Source organism: Anolis sagrei, chromosome X, assembly GCF_037176765.1.
Source record: "Anolis sagrei isolate rAnoSag1 chromosome X, rAnoSag1.mat, whole genome shotgun sequence".
NCBI classification, from domain to species: domain Eukaryota; kingdom Metazoa; phylum Chordata; class Lepidosauria; order Squamata; family Dactyloidae; genus Anolis; species Anolis sagrei.
In genome coordinates this window covers 109,520,445-109,536,503 of record NC_090034.1, presented here as the reverse complement: position 1 = coordinate 109,536,503, position 16,059 = coordinate 109,520,445, and the positions used below count along the sequence as shown (strand labels likewise).

The 16,059-nt window shown below is 46.2% G+C and overlaps 1 protein-coding gene across 2 annotated transcripts in view; it reads right to left on the bottom strand.

Annotated features, from left to right (window-relative positions):
- Nucleotides 1-2,398: 2,398 nt before the first annotated feature.
- LOC132769652 (sodium/potassium-transporting ATPase subunit alpha-3) overlaps nucleotides 2,399-16,059 on the bottom strand; it is a 71,518-nt gene continuing 57,857 nt past the window's right edge. For both annotated transcript variants that reach the window (XM_067461189.1, XM_067461188.1), the window contains 9 exons: nucleotides 15,361-15,511; nucleotides 13,678-13,846; nucleotides 13,434-13,588; nucleotides 11,793-11,916; nucleotides 10,874-11,019; nucleotides 9,355-9,485; nucleotides 9,140-9,241; nucleotides 5,746-5,837; nucleotides 2,399-3,355 (listed from right to left, as the gene is read on the bottom strand). In XM_067461189.1, the coding sequence (XP_067317290.1) occupies nucleotides 3,327-3,355; nucleotides 5,746-5,837; nucleotides 9,140-9,241; nucleotides 9,355-9,485; nucleotides 10,874-11,019; nucleotides 11,793-11,916; nucleotides 13,434-13,588; nucleotides 13,678-13,846; nucleotides 15,361-15,511 (1,099 nt within the window). In that variant the 3' untranslated portion in view covers nucleotides 2,399-3,326. The remainder of the gene's footprint in view (nucleotides 3,356-5,745; nucleotides 5,838-9,139; nucleotides 9,242-9,354; nucleotides 9,486-10,873; nucleotides 11,020-11,792; nucleotides 11,917-13,433; nucleotides 13,589-13,677; nucleotides 13,847-15,360; nucleotides 15,512-16,059) is intronic.

Here is a 16,059-nt window from a genome sequence, read left to right as displayed (position 1 = left end):
ATTTGTATGTATATATTTGTATGTGTGCATGTGCATATATATGTATGTTTATATACATATGTGGATATTTAGGTGTGTGTATGTATATGTGTGTGGGGGGGTGGGTGAGTGTATGTATATGTATAATTCCCTGCCAAAAGTGTGTATCTAACACACACACACACGCCAACAACCACCCGACGACCACCTTCTGTTTTTTTAAATTTATTTTATTTGTTAAACCGGGGTTGTTGTTGTTGTTGTTGTTGTTGTTTTCCGCTATTTTCCCTTGTTTTGGTTGATTCACATGACAACACGATCCCAAAACGGGGGAAGAAGGAGGAGGGGGAGGAGGAGGGGGGGAAGGGGGTGACCCCTCCCCCTTTGGGCACCCCTCCCCTCCCCAAATACAAAGGAAATGGAGGGGGGAGGGGGGACATGGGGAGACCCCGAAGCTGACCCCCCAGGACAAGCCCCCCCCATTGGGACCAGGGGAGATCTGGGGAGGGGTCTCTCGGGGTCACTAAGGGGGTCAACGCCGGGGCAGCCCCCCTTTGCCCCCCTCCCTCCTTCCCAATTTCCTCACAGTGGATCCTATTGGGACAGAAATAATGGACGGAGCCCCTTCCCCATATAGACACACACACCCGCACACACTCTCACGCAGAGGGAATAAGCTGCTCTCTTACGGCCCTATGGAACTCTGTACATGCACAGGAGACACGTCTAGCAGGAATCAAGCCAAAAGGGGGAAGAATAATCACAATTTTCTTAAATTAAAAAAAGAAGTTGGTAGATTTCATTCTCTCTTACGCGCAAACACTTTGATGGAGTGGAGGTTCATTAAACAGAGGCCAGAGGACCATCTGTCGGGAGGGATTGGATGGTGCCTTTTTGCAAAACAGAAAGGGGGTTGGACTAGATGGCCTTTTCGGTCTCCCTTCTGACTCTAGTGGAATATACATTACCTAGGAGTCCATTGGAGTCTCCTTTCTTCTCTGGAGGCTGTTTAAACAGAAGCCAGATGGCCATCTGTTGGGAGGGATCGGATTTATGTGCCTTCCTGCATGGAGGGGTTGGACTGGATGGCCCTTGGGAGCCCCTTCCAACTCTAAGGTCCTAGGATTTTATCCCTAACCCACATAGCCATTTAAAACAGTTTCTAAGGGTTTTAAGTGCCTTAAGGGATTGTTCTTAAATATAACAATAATAATAATAATAATAATAATAATAATAATAATAATCATTATTATTATTATTATTATGGTTTCAAGGTATTTTGATTGACAGGTTTGTTTGATTGTATTTCAACGCTTGTAGGGTGTGGATTTCAAATGGTACTGTCTCTTTAAGGTCATAAGCTGCTTTGCATCTCAATCAGGAGATAAAAACAGAGTAATAATAATAATAATAATAATAATAATAATAATAAGTTTTTGGGGATTTTAATTGACTGGTTGCTTCAATGTTTGCATATTGTGACTTTTAAACTGTACTGTTTCTTTAAGATCGGGAGCCGCTTTGCAATTCAATCAGGAGATAAAAACATAATAATAATAATAATAATAATAATAATAATAATAATAGTTTTCGAGGATTTCAATTGGTTGCTTTGATACTTGCATGTTTGATACTTGCATGACTTTTAAACTGTACTGTTTCTTTAAGATCGGGAGCCGCTTTGCAATTCAATCAGGAGATCAAAGCGGAATTTAAATCTAATAATAATAATAATAATAATAGTTTTCGAGGATTTCAATTGGTTGCTTTGATACTTGCATGACTTTTAAACTGTACTGTTTCTTTAAGGTCGGGAGCCGCTTTGCAATTCAATCAGGAGATCAAAGCGGAATTTAAATCTAATAATAATAATAATAATAATAATAATAATAATAATAGTTTTCGGGGATTTTAATTGTCTGGTTGCTTTGATACTTGTATGTTATGACTTTTAAACTGTACTGTTTCTTTAAGATTGGGAGCTGCTTTGCAATTCAATCAGGAGATAAAAACAAAATAATAATAATAATAATAATAATAATAATAATAATAGTTTTCGAGGATTTTAATTGGTTGCTTTGATACTTGCATGTTTGATACTTGTATGACTTTTAAACTGTACTGTTTCTTTAAGATCGGGAGCCGCTTTGCAATTCAATCAGGAGATAAATACAAAATAATAATAATAATAATAATAATAATAATAATAATAGTAGTAGTTTTCGAGGATGTTAATTGGTTGCTTTGATACTTGCATGTTTGATACTTGCATGGCTTTTAAACGGTACTGTATCTTTAAGGTCGGGAGCCGCTTTGCAATTCAATCAGGAGATCAAAGCGGAATGTAAATCTAATAATAATAATAATAATAATAATAATAATAGTTTCAAGGGATTTCAATTGACCGGTTGGTTCTCAATTTCAAAGTGTACTGTTTCTTTAAGAACCTCTTTGCAACTCAATTGGGAGATCAAAGCAGGATATCAATATAATAATAATAATAATAATAATAATAATAATAATAATAATAATTCAACTGGGAGATAAAGCGTAATGAATGACGATGATGATAACGATGTTTTGCTTTTTTCATTAGAGCCGCTTTGTGGAGAGATAAAAGCGGCATATAATTAGAATAGCGATGATGATGATGATGATGATGATGATGATGGGGAAGGAAGAGAAGAGGCGGTCAGTGGCGGGACTGACCCCCTCACTGACCGCCGGCCTCAAACGCACCCATCCGCACTCATTCACCCTCCTTTGGGCGGAAGGAGGAAATAGTTTGGGGGATAAACCAGGAAATGTAGGGGACCCCCCCCCAAAATGAAAGCCCCCTCCCCAATTTGGCTCACTTAATCCGAGGCATGTTGTTCTGGGGCTGGTCCCGGGTTCAAATCCAGCTCTGGACAAGGGGGGGGGGAGGGGGCGCCTTTCGCAGAGGTAAATATATATCTATATATATAAGTATGTATGTATACATGTGTGTGGGCCCCCCCTCTATTTCTCCCCAGTGGCGCCCCCTCCCCATTTCCCCCCTCCAAAATGAAAGGTCCTAAAAACAAAGGAAATGATGGCAGAAGGGAGGTTTGGGGGGGGTCAGTTGGGGGACAACAATGAAAAGGGGGCGGGGGTCCCAGCTATTTCCAAGGGAGGGGGTTTCGTTTTGGGGAGGGGTCTTGCTTTGGATGTTTCTCTCCCAGCAAAGAGTCGGTGGTCTCTTCGTTCTTTCTTTCTCAAGGTCAGAAAGGAAAGGGAAATAGGTAAATGTGGGGAGGGGGCAGGGGGGGAGAAGACCCCAACCCAGAAAGGAAATGGAGGAGGAAGAGGAAGAGAAGGGCAGAGGCTCAGTAGTAGGTCTCCTTCTCCACCCATCCTGCAAAAAGAGAAAACAATCAGAAAGGGGGTCCAAGGGTCAAGGGTCATCATCCGGGGACCCCCCCCCCCCTTTCCCTCTGCCCTTCACCCCAATAGCGGCCCGGATCTCCAAACAGAGGAGACCCATTGACTTCAGTGTATTAGCTTTGGCTCGGCATTTGGTTCAATGTTGTAGTTTCACAAGGTCTTGATTGTCCTCTGCTAAAGAGGGCCGATGCCTCCGCAAACTACAAATCCCAGCATGGCATCTTATTGAGTCAATGCCATTGACTGTATTTACTCAAATCTAGTGCTCACCTTTTGGGGCTAAATGGACCTCGCCAAAATCAGGGTGCACATGGGATTTGCACCCTATGCTAAAGAGGGCCGATGCCTCAGCAAACTACAAATCCCAGCATGGCATTGCAATGAGTCAGTGCCATTTACTATATTTCCTCGAATCTAATGCTCACCTTTTGGGGCTAAATGACCTCGCCAAAATCAGGGTTTTGCACCCTACGTTCACCTTAGTGCTGAGCCAAAGCCAAAAGGGAAGCATCAATATTATATATTACCATATTGTACTCTACCATTATATTGTAATATTATTAGTAATTTTAGATGTAATATAAATATATAATTATAATATATTATTAGTAGTATTATATGTAATATAAATATGTGTATATATAAATATAATATCATATTATTAGTAGTAGTATTATATTGCATTACATTATAATATTATGAAGATATATATATATATATATATATATATATAGTAAAGGTAGTCCCCTGACATTAAATCCAGTCATGTCTGACTCTGGGACTCTGGTGCTCATCTCCATTTCTAAGCCGAAGAGCCAGCGTTGTCCGTAGACACCTCCAAGGTCATGTGGCCACTGGCATGACTGCATGGAGCGCTGTTACCTTCCCGCCGGAGCGGTACCTATTGATCTACTCACATTTGCATGTTTTCGAACTGCTAGGTTGGCAGAAGCTAGGGCTGACAGCGGAAGCTCACGCCGCTCCCCGGAATCGAACCTGCGACCTTTCGATCAACAAGCTCAGCAGCTCAGTGCTTTAACCCACTGCGCCACCGGGGGCTCCTATATATATTATCCTATGCTAATAATATACTATATTGCATGTATATAGCATACCATAATATCAGTATTATATATTACTATATTGTACTCTACCATTATATTGTAATATTATTAGTAATATTACATGTAATATAAATATATAATTATAATATCATATTATTAGTAGTATATTACATGTAATATAAATATGTGTGTGTAATTATAGTATCATATTATCAGTAGTAGTATATTGCATTACATTATAATATTATAAAGATATATATACATACAATATAGTATATTATTAGCATAGCATAATATCAGTATTATATATTACTATATTGTACTCTACCATTATATTGTAATATTATTAGTCATATTACATGTAATATAGATATATAATTATAATATATTAGTATTAGTATTATATTACATGTAATATAAATATGTGTGTATATAATTATAATATATTAGTAGTAGTAGTAGTATATTGCATTATATTATATTATAAAGATATATATATATACATACAATATAGTATATTATTAGCATAGGATAATATCATTGTTATTTATTACTATATTGTACTATACCATTATATTGTAATATAATTAATAATATTACATGTAATATAAATATATATTTATAATATCATATTATTATTACTATTATATCACATGTAATATAAATATATATTTATAATATCATATTATTATTACTATTATATCACATGTAATATAAATATATATGTGTGTGTATATATTATTACAATATTATAAATTATTATTTATAATTAATTAAAATAGAAATCAATTATCAATCCCCCCTGACTCCATAGCATTGAGCCAAGGCAATGGAAGGGCATTCATTCTGCAGCAGAGATGTGTCCCAAAGGAAGCCACTGGAAGCATGCGCCCACTGCAGTGCGCACCTTGCAAAAAGGGCACTTTCTGCGCATGACCTTCACCAGCAAATACTATTTTTTGCATTCCGGATTTTGGAAACAGAGGCGTGCATTAGGGCCAATGGTGCATTAGGGTCAATGGCACATGAGACTTGAGTCAATACGGGTAATTAGAGATGGTGTCCAGCCAAAAGGAGCTTCTTCCCCATTGGCTTTGCGTCTGCACTGAGATGACCGCATGGCATGGATCTCTCCCACACCCTCATGATGAGGGCCAAGTCCCTCAGCCCCAAAAGGTGTGCATGAGATTCGGCTAAATAGGATATGAGCATGGGATTTGAGTAAATAGGTTGTGAAGTATATTTAAAAAGGGTGGAGGCCGGAATCTGGGTCGTGCAAGGGTCTCCCCGCTCTCACCTCCGGGGTTGCGGCGCAGGATCAGCTTGCGGATCTCGTCATAGACAAAGATGAGGAAGCTGTACGGGAAGGCGCAGAACCACCAGCTCGGCCTGGAAAGAAGAAGGAGAGGACAACAGACGCTCAGCACAAACAAGGCAAAGGACAGGCAATCAGCTCCTTCCTTGGAGGCTGGATGGCCATCTGTTGGGGGTGCTTTGAGTGTGCTTTTCCTGCATGAAGGCAGAAAGAAGGGGGTTGGGCTGGATGGCCTTTGGGGGTCCCTTCCAACTGCTGGATTCTGTATCTATCCTATGTGTGCATGTGTGTGTGTATGTGTCTATGTATACGTGTGTGTGTGTGTATTTCAGTCATGTGCATTTCTCATAACTATGGCTAGCTGTCCATCTGGCAGGAGGGCTTTGATTGTGCTTTCCTGCCTGGCAAAAGCGGATTGGGCTGGATGGCCATTGGAGGTCCCTTCCAACTTTATGATTCTGCATCTATTGTGTGTGTATACACACACACACACACACATATATATACACAGTCATGTGTATCTCTCATATCTATGGCTGGATGGCCATCTGTCAGGAGGGCTTTGATTGTGCCTTCCTGCCTGGCAGAAAGAAGGGGGTTGGACTGGATATCCTTCGGGGGTCCCTTCCAACTGCAGGATTCTGTATCTATCATATGTGTGTGTATTTGTGTATGTGTTTATGTATATGTGTGTGTGTGTGTGTATCTCAGTCATGTGCATCTCTCATAACTATTGCTAGATCATCTGACAGGAGGGCTTTCATTGTGCCTTCCTGCCTGGCAGAAGGGGGTTGGGCTGGATGGCCATTGGGGGTCCCTTCAAACTCTATGATTCTGCATGCGTGTGTGTGTGTGTGTATAGATAGATAGATAGATAGATAGAGTGTATCTCCCATATTTATGTGTAAATGGCCATCTGTCAGTAGAGCTTTAATTGTGCCTTCCTGCCTGGATGGCTTTTGGGGGGTCCCTTCCAACTGTAGGATTCTGTAGCTATCATATGTGTGTGTATATATCCATATGTGTGTGTGTGTGTGTGTGTATGTCTGTGTTTGTGCATACATATCTCAGTCATGTGCATCTCTCATAACTGGCTAGATGGCCATCTGTCAGGAGGACTTTGATTGTGCCTTCCTGCCTGGCAGAAGGGGGCTGGACTGGATGGCCTTTGGGAGTCCCTTCCAAGTCTAGGATTCTATAAACAGGGGCTAGATGGTCATCTCCCAGGTGGGATCATATGGTGTCCTTCTTGGCAGAAAAGGGTTGGGCTGGATGACCTTTGGGAGTCTCTCCCAACTCTGAGAGTCTTCCATAAGCTAAAGACCAACTTGGAGAAAGCCGCGAGCCCCCTGTGCCTATAGAGAGGTGGTGTGGGTCTCTCCCCAATTTGAAAATGCACGACTAGGCTGACTGTGTATGGGACGGATTAAGACTGAGAACCAGAGGTGGGGGGGATTGCCCACCATCTGATTCATCTAATCTAGTGGAGCAGGTAAGCCAGAGCTGGATCCGTCTGTGGCATTCAGGGGGGTGGCCATTTGCAAAAAGGAGGGAAGGTATTTGGGGTGGAGTCAACTGGGGAAAAGTGGGGCTGGGGTGCGCATCTGGGGCTGGGCTGCAATGATTTGCATCTGGAAAGGAAGGAAGGAAGGAAGGAAAGAAGTGAGAAAAAGGGAAGAAAAGAAGGAAGGAAAAGGAGGGAGAGAGGAAAAAAGAAAGGAAGGAAAATTGGAAGGAAGGAAGAAGGAAAAAGGGTGGGAGAGGAAAAAAGGAAAGAAAGAAGGAAGAAAAAAGGAAGGAAAACAGGAAGGAGGAAGGAGGGAAAAGGGAGGGAGAGAGGAAAAAAGGAAGGCAAAAGAAAGAAGGAAGGAGGAAAAAAGGAAGGAAAGAAAATAGGAAGGAGGAGGATAGGAGGAAGGAAGGAAGGAAAGAAGTGAGAAAAAGGGAAGAAAAGAAGGAAGGAAAAGGAGGGAGAGAGGAAAAAAGAAAGGAAGGAAAGGAAGGAAAACCGGAAGGAAGGGGAAAGGGTGGGAGAGAGGAAAAAAGGAAGGAAAGAAAGAAAGAAAAGGAAGGAAGGAAGAAAAAAGGAAGGAAAACAGGAAGAAAGGAGGGAGAGAGGAAAAAGAAAGAAGGAAGGAGAAAAAAAGGAAGGAAAGAAAACAGGAAGGAGGAGGAGAGAAGGAAGGAAGTGAGAAAAAAGGAAGAAAAGGAAGCGAGGAAGGAAGGAAAAGGGGGAGAGAGGAAAAAAGAAAGAATGGAACGAAAACAGGAAGGAAGGAAGGAAGGAAGGGAAAAGGGTGGGAGAGAGGAAAAAGGAAGGAAAGGAAGGAAGGAAAAAGGAAGGAAAACAGGAAGGAGGAAAAAGGGAGGGAGAGAGGAAAAAGGAAGAAAAAAGAAATGGAAGGAGGGAAAAAGGAAAGAAAGAAAACAGGAAGGAGGAGGAGAGGAGAAAGTAAGGAAGGAAAAGTGAGAAAAAAGGAAGAAAAAGAAAGCAAGAGAGGAAGGAAAAGAAGGGAGAGAGGAAAAAAGAAAGGAAAGGAAGGAAGGAAAACAGGAAGGAAGAGAGGAAGAAGGAAGGAAGGAAAAAGGGTGGGAGAGGAAAAAAGGAAGGAAAGAAAGAAAAGGAAGGAAGGAAAACAGGAAGGAAAAGAGGAAGGAGGAAAAAGGGAGGGAGAGAGGAAAAAAGGAAGGCAAAAGAAAGAAGGAAGGAAGGAGGAAAAAAGGAAGGAAAGAAAATAGGAAGGAGGAGGATAGGAGGAAGGAAGGAAGGATGGAAAGAAGTGAGAAAAAAGGAAGAAAAAGGAAGCGAGGAAGGAAGGAAAAGGAGGGAGAGAGGAAAAAAGAAAGGGAAGGAAGGAAGGAAAACAGGAAGGGAAAAGGGTGGGAGAGAGGAAAAAAGGAAGGAAAGAAAGAAAAGGAAGGAAGCAAAAAGGAAGGAAAACAGGAAGGAGGAAGGAGGAAAGAAGGAAAAAGGTAGGGAGAGAGGAAAATAGGAAGAAAAAGAAATGGAAGGAGGAAAAAGGAAAGAGAAAACAGGAAGGAGGAGGAGAGGAAGAATGAAAAAGAAGGTTGGGAGGAAAAAGAAGAAAGGAAAGAAAAAGGCAAAGACATGAAGGAAGGAAAGAAAAAGTGAAGGAAGATGAAGGGAAGAAAAAAATAAGGGAGGAAAAATATCTTTGAGGCAGATATGGAGGGGAACCCAAAAGAAGGAGAAAGAAAAGGAAGGAAGGAAGGAGGGAGGGAGGGAAGAAAAGAGGAATGAGGGAGAGAGGAAAAGGAAGGAAGGAAGGAAGAAAAAAGGGAGGGAAGGAAGAAAAAGGAGGGGAGGGGTCCTCATCCCATTCTTTTGGGGGGTCAGCCCCCCCTTGGGACTCACTTGAGGGGGTACATCCTGAGGGCGACGTCCATCCCGGGGCAGTAGGAGAGGAAGGCAGCCAGGGCGGTCTCCTCAAAGAGGCCGAAGATCAGGATCTTGTTCCTGGGAAGAAAGAGAACAAAGGGAAGGAAGGAAGGTGAGCCCCGGTCCCTCAAAGTGGGGGGGGGGGGGTTCTGGGTTAGGTGTCCTTGGGGGCCCCTCCCTCACTCACTCACCTCATGCCTTGCTGGAAGACGGAGTTCCTCCGGGTCTTGCAGATGATCAGGTCGGCCCACTGGACCACCACGATGCTGACGAAGAAGGCCGTGTGGCAAGTGAACTCCACCACTTTGCGCTGCTCGTAGGTCTGCAGGGAAGGGAAAGCGGGGCAGCGTCACCCAGGAAGACGGGGAAATGCCTGGGGGTTGTTAAGGTCTTCCAGCAGAGGCTGGAGGGACATCTTTCGGGAGGGCTTGGGTTGTGTTCCTTCCTGCCTGGAAGAAGGGGGCTGGACTGGATGGCCCTTGGAGTTCCCCTCCATATCTGCCTCAAAAAATGATGGACTTTCCTTCTGTGGAGGTCTTCCAACAGAAGCTGGAGGGACCTTTTGGGTTGTGTCTTCCTGCCTGGCAAAATGGGGGCTGGACTAGATGACCTCTGGGGATACCCCTTCCAGAGGCTGAATGGCCACCCGTCAGGAGGGCTTTGCTTGTGCCTTCCTCCCTGATATGGGGGGGTTGGACTAGATGACCTCTGAGGATCCCCCTTCCAGAGGCTGAATGGCCACCCGTCAGGAGGGCTTTGCTTGTGCCTTCCTCCCTGATATGGGGGGGGGGGGGGGGGTTGGACTAGATGACCTCTGGGGATATCCCTTCCAGAGGCTGAATGGCCACCCGTCAGGAGGGCTTTGCTTGTGCCTTCCTCCCTGATATGGGGGGGGGGGGGTTGGACTAGATGACCTCTGGGGATATCCCTTCCAGAGGCTGAATGGCCACCCGTCAGGAGGGCTTTGCTTGTGCCTTCCTCCCTGATATGGGGGCAGGTTGGACTAGACGACCTCTGAGGGTCTCCTTCCAACCCTGTTTCTATATAAACAGAGGTAGAATGGCCATCTGTCAACTGGGCTTTGGTTGTGTCTTCCTTCTGGCATAATGGGCTTGGACTAGATGACCTCTGGGAATCCCCCTTCCAGAGGCTGAATGGCTACCCATTGGGAGTGCTTTGCTTGTGCCTTCCTCCCTGGTATACGGGGGGGGGGGGGGTTGGACTAGATGACCTCTGAGAGTCTCCTTCCAACTCTTTGTTTCTATGTCTATAAACAGAGGTTGAATGGCCATCTGTTGAGAGAGCTTTGGTTGTGTTTTCCTTCTGGCATAATGGGCTTGGACTAGATGACCTCTGTGGGTCCCTTCCAACTCTTTGTTTCTATGTCTGTAAACAGAGGTTGAATGGCCATCTGTCGAGAGGGTTTTGGTTGTGTCTGGCATAATGGGCTTGGACTAGATGACCTCTGGGGTCCCTTCCAACTCTTTGTTTCTATGTCTATAAACAGAGGTTGAATGGCCATCTGTTGAGAGGGCTTTAGTTGTGTCTTCCTTCTGGCATAATGGGCTTGGACTAGATGACCTCTGGGGTTCCCCCTTGCAACCCTATGTTTCCACAATCCAACCCAGGTCCAACCAAAAAGCCACCTCCAGTGGAAACGTCCTATATTCACGCAGGGCTTCCATGGTGGTGGCCCCAACCTATGCTCACCCATTGTTGCCCATAGGAGTCCTCCAAGTCGTTGACCGACCGATCGTCCCAGTTGAGGCGGATGCCCACCAGGACGGAGGGCAGGAAGCCGTTCTCGGCCAGGATCACAAAGTAGGAGAAGAAGCCCCCCAAAGCCTGGATCATGCCTGCAAGGAAGGAGCACGGGGTCAAGGAAGCCCTCTTTCCGGGGGTCCCAAACCCTGGACAAGAATCCCCTTGAAACCTGCATGGATGACCCTTGACCAAAACCGGACCCTCATATCCCAGTCGAGTCGAGAAAGAGTCACTCTCCTTCTCTGGAGGTCTTTAAACAGGGGCTGGATGGCCATCTGTGGGGAGGGATCGGATGGTGTGTCTTCCTGCCTGGACTGGATGACCTCTGGGTTTCCCTCCCGACTCTAGGGTTCTATCACATAATTATTTGACTCCATCTATCTGTTATGGGGTTGGACTGGAAGGTCCTTGGGGGTCTCTTCCAACTCAAGGATCCTATGGTGGTACTATCATCATCACCATCACCATCATGGTGCAGAGGCTGGATGGCCATCTGTTGTGAGGGATTAGATGGTGCCTTCCTGCCTGGCAGAATAAAGGGGAATGATTGGATGGCCTCTGGGGTTCCCTCCCAACTCTGATTCGATGACTGATTTGGAATTGGAAGGCCATTGGAGGTCTCTTCCAGCTCTAGGATTCTATGTACACAGGGGTACAAGTTGGATACAAATATAGTAGTAGTAATAGTAGTAGTAGTAGTAGTAGTAGTAGTAGTAGTAACAAATGCCAAGGAAACTCTCCGAAATGCTTGTCCATGGATCCCCCCATTGCCATGCAAGAAGAGAGCTTGCATTTCCCATCTTCTGCCCACCAAGGGTGGCTGGACCTTGCACGGTCCATAGTGTCCACAGCGCTGACCACTCACCGATCTGCCCGTAAGCCATGCTGATCAGCCGCTCGTTGACCAGCTTGTCGGTCCTGGGGTTTCGTGGCTGGCGCTTCATGATGTCGCTCTCGGCCGCTTCGTAGGCCAAGGAGATGGCCGGCACCTGTGGTCAAGGCAAGGCCAGGAGATATAGATATATATAGATCTATACAAGTGTTGTTTTGACATTCAGTGGTCAACTCAAGGAGCCAATGGAATAGACAGAAGCATTGACTTGCTCCTCTAAGGGGTCAACTCATGGAGCCAATGGACACAAAGGCATTGACTTGCCCTTCAAGGGGTCAGCTCCTGGGACCAATGGAATGGACATAAGCTTTGGCTTGCCCTTCAAGGGGTCAACCCATAGAGCCAAAGGAACAGACTTGCCCTTCAAGGGGTCAACCCATAGAGCCAACAGAATGGACACGTGTGTTGACTTGTCTTTCAAGGGGTCAGCTCATGGGACCAATGAAATGGACATAAGCTTTGGCTTGTCCTTCAAGGGGTCAACCCATAGAGCTAAAGGAACAGACTTGCCCTTCAAGGGGTCAACCCATAGAGCCAAAGGAACAGACTTGCCCTTCAAGGGGTCAACCCATAGAGCCAAAGGAACAGACTTGCCCTTCAAGGGGTCAATCCATAGAGCCAACAGAATGGACACGTGTGTTGACTTGTCCTTCAAGGGGTCAGCTCCTGGGACCAATGGAATGGACATAAGCTTTGGCTTGCCCTTCAAGGGGTCAACCCATAGAGCCAAAGGAACAGACTTGCCCTTCAAGGGGTCAACCCTTAGAGCCAACAGAATGGACACGTGTGTTGACTTGTCCTTCAAGGGGTCAGCTCCTGGGACCAATGGGATGGACATAAGCTTTGGCTTGCCCTTCAAGGGGTCAAACCATGGAGCCAATGGAACTGACTTGCCCTTCAAGAGGTCAACCCATAGAGCCAACAGAATGGACACAAGTGTTGACTTGTCCTTCAGGGGATCAACTCAAGGGGCCAATGGAATGGACACAAGCATTGACCTGCCCTTCCAGTGGTCAACCCAATGGAATGGAATGAACCAAAGGCACTGACTTGCCCTTCAAGGGGTCAACTCAAGGAGCCAATGGAATGGACACAAAGACATTGAGTTGCTCTTCAAGGGGTCAACTCAAGGAGCCAATGGAATGGGCACAAAGGCATTAACTTGCTATTCAAGGGGTCAACCTATGGAGCCAATGGACACAAGTGTTGACTTCTTCAAGGGGTCAATTCAAGGAGCCAATGGAATTGACATAAGCTCTGGCTTGTCATTCAAAGGGTCAGCCTATAGAATCAAAGGAAGGACTAGCCCTGCAAGGGGTCAACTCAAGGAGCCAATGGAATGAACACAAGGATTGACTTGCCCTTCAAGGGGTCAACAGAATGGACATAAGCCTTGACTTGCCATTCAATGGCTCTACTCAAGGAGACAACAAAATGGACACAAGTGTTGACATGCCCTTCAAGGGGTCAACTCAAGGACCCAATGGACTCAAGTTGAAGGGGTCAACTCAAGTAGCCAATGGAAGACACAAAGCACCGACTTGCTCTTCAACGCAAGGGCCTGCTCAAAGGAGGGAGGAGGCCTGGGTCTGAGGGTCTGAGGGCCGGACTCACCATGTCGGTGCCCAAGTCGATGCAGAGGATGGTGATGGTTCCGAGGGGCAGTGGGATGTTGGCCATGATGAAGAGCAGGAAGGGGGTGATCTCGGGGATGTTGCTGGTCAAGGTGTAGGCGATGGACTTCTTCAGGTTGTCGAAGATCAGGCGGCCTGAGAAGGACAGAGAGACAGGGCTCAGTGCTGGAGTGTCCGGCGGTCTGGTAGTACCTTGACCCGCACAAGGATCCGGACCCACTCACCCTCTTCCACTCCGGTGACGATGGAGGCGAAGTTGTCGTCCAGCAGGATCATGTCTGCCGCCTGTTTGGAGACGTCTGAGCCGGCGATGCCCATGGCCACCCCAATGTCCGCCTTCTTCAGGGCGGGAGAGTCGTTCACTCCGTCCCCAGTGACGGCCACAATGGCCCCCTGCAAGGAAGGAAGAAGGAACAAGGCCATCAGAAGGACGAGTCCAGTTGGAGGCTCCTCCAGAGTTGGCTTGAGGCGATCTTGAGGGGCATTGCCAATGGGAGAGGGGGCTGCTCTTTCTTCTTCCTTCCCTCCATCTTTTCCTCCTTCCTTTCTTCCCTCTATCTCTCCCTCCCTCCCTCCCTCCTTCCTTCCTTCCTTCCTTCCTTCCTTCCTTCCTTCCTTCCTTTCATGCCTCCTCCATCTCTTCCTCCTTCCTTTCCTCCACCTTTCTTTTTCCTTCCCTCTATCTTTTCCTCCTTCCTTCCCTCCATCTCTCCCTCCTTTCTTCCTTCCTTTCATGCCTCCCTCCCTCCATCTCTTCCTTTTCCCCACCTCTTTCTTTTTCCTTCCCTCCATCTCTTCCTCCTTCCTTTCCTCCACCTCTTCCTCCTTCCTTTCCTCCACCTCTTCCTCCTTCCTTCCCTCCATCTCTTCCTTTTTCCTTCCCTCCATCTCTTCCTCTATCCTTCCCTTCATCTCTTGCTCTTTCCTTCCCTCCATCTTGTCCTCCTTCCTTCCCTCCATCTCTTCCTTTTTCCTTCCCTCCATCTCTTCATCCTTCCTTCCCTCCATCTCTTGCTCTTTCCTTCCCTCCATCTTTTCCTCCTTCCTTCCCTCCTTTCTTCCTTCCTTTCATGCCTCCCTCCCTCCATCTCTTCCTTTTCTCCACCTCTTTCTTTTTCCTTCCCTCCATCTCTTCTTCCTTTCCTCCACCTCTTCCTCCTTCCTTTCCTCCACCTCTTCCTCCTTCCTTTCCTCCACCTCTTCCTCCTTCCTTTCCCCCACCTCTTCCTCCTTCCTTCCCTCCATCTCTTCCTTTTTCCTTCCCTCCATCTCTTCCTCTATCCTTCCCTCCATCTCTTGCTCTTTCCTTCCCTCCATCTTGTCCTCCTTCCTTCCCGCCACCTCTTCCTTTTTCCTTCCCTCCATCTCTTCCTCCTTCCTTCCCTCCATCTCTTCCTTTTTCCTTCCCTCCATCTCTTCATCCTTCCTTCCCTCCACCTCTTTCTTTTTCCTTTTCTCTATCTTTTCCTCCTTCCTTCCCTCCATCTCTCCCTCCTTTCTTCCTTCCTTTCATGCCTCCCTCCCTCCATCTCTTCCTTTTCCCCACCTCTTTCTTTTTCCTTCCCTCCATCTCTTCCTCCTTCCTTTCCTCCACCTCTTCCTCCTTCCTTCCCTCCATCTCTTCCTTTTTCCTTCCCTCCATCTCTTCCTCTATCCTTCCCTCCATCTCGTCCTCTTTCCTTCCCTCCATCTCGTCCTCTTTCCTTCCCTCCATCTTTTTCCATAAGCACTGGTTGACAAGACCAGTGACTGGGGATAATGGGAGCTGTAGTCCCAAACATCCAGAGAACATCTGGTTCCTTTGACCAAATAGCGCCTCATACCAGAAGCATAAAGGTATTTTAATGTGTTCATGTTCCGTGACACACAGGATTCAACACTGGGGTTCTCCTTCCTTGGGTCCCTACCTGTCTCTGGCATCCTTCCACGATGATCAGCTTCTGCTGCGGAGAAGTGCGGGCAAAGACGATCTCGGTGTGGTTGTGCAGGATCTCGTCAATCTGTTCGGTGGTCATGTCCTTCAGGTCCGTGCCGTGGATCACGCAGGCTTTGGCGTCCCTGGGAGGAAGTGGAGAGTGGGAGTTGCAGTGGGAGTACAGCACTGGGGGTCCTCCCTCCCCATCTTTCCTTCCTTCATTCCTTCCTTCCCTCCTTCTTCCCTTCTCTCCCTCCCTTATCTCTCCTTCCCTCTTTCCCATCTCTTTTTCTTCCTATCCTTCCTCTCTCCCTTCCCATTTTCCCTTCCATTCTCCCATCCTCCCTCATCTTTCCTTCTTTCTTTCCTTTCTTCCCATCTTTCCTTTCTCCATCCTTCCTTCCTCTTTCCATTGTTCCTTCCATCTTCTCTCTCTCCCTCCCTCCCTTATTCCCCATATTTCCTTCCCGTCTTAACTCCCTCCCTTCTTTCCTTTCTTCCTTCCCTCCCTCTTCTTTCCCATCTCTCCTTCTTTCTCTCCTCTCTTCCCATCTTCCATCCCTCTTTTATCTTTCCTGTCTTCTTTCCTCCCTTCCTTCTTCCTCATCTTTCCTTCCATTCTACATTTCCTCCTTCCCTCTCTTTTCCCCCTTCCCTCCCTCTCCTCCCATCTTTCTTTCTTTTCTTTTTC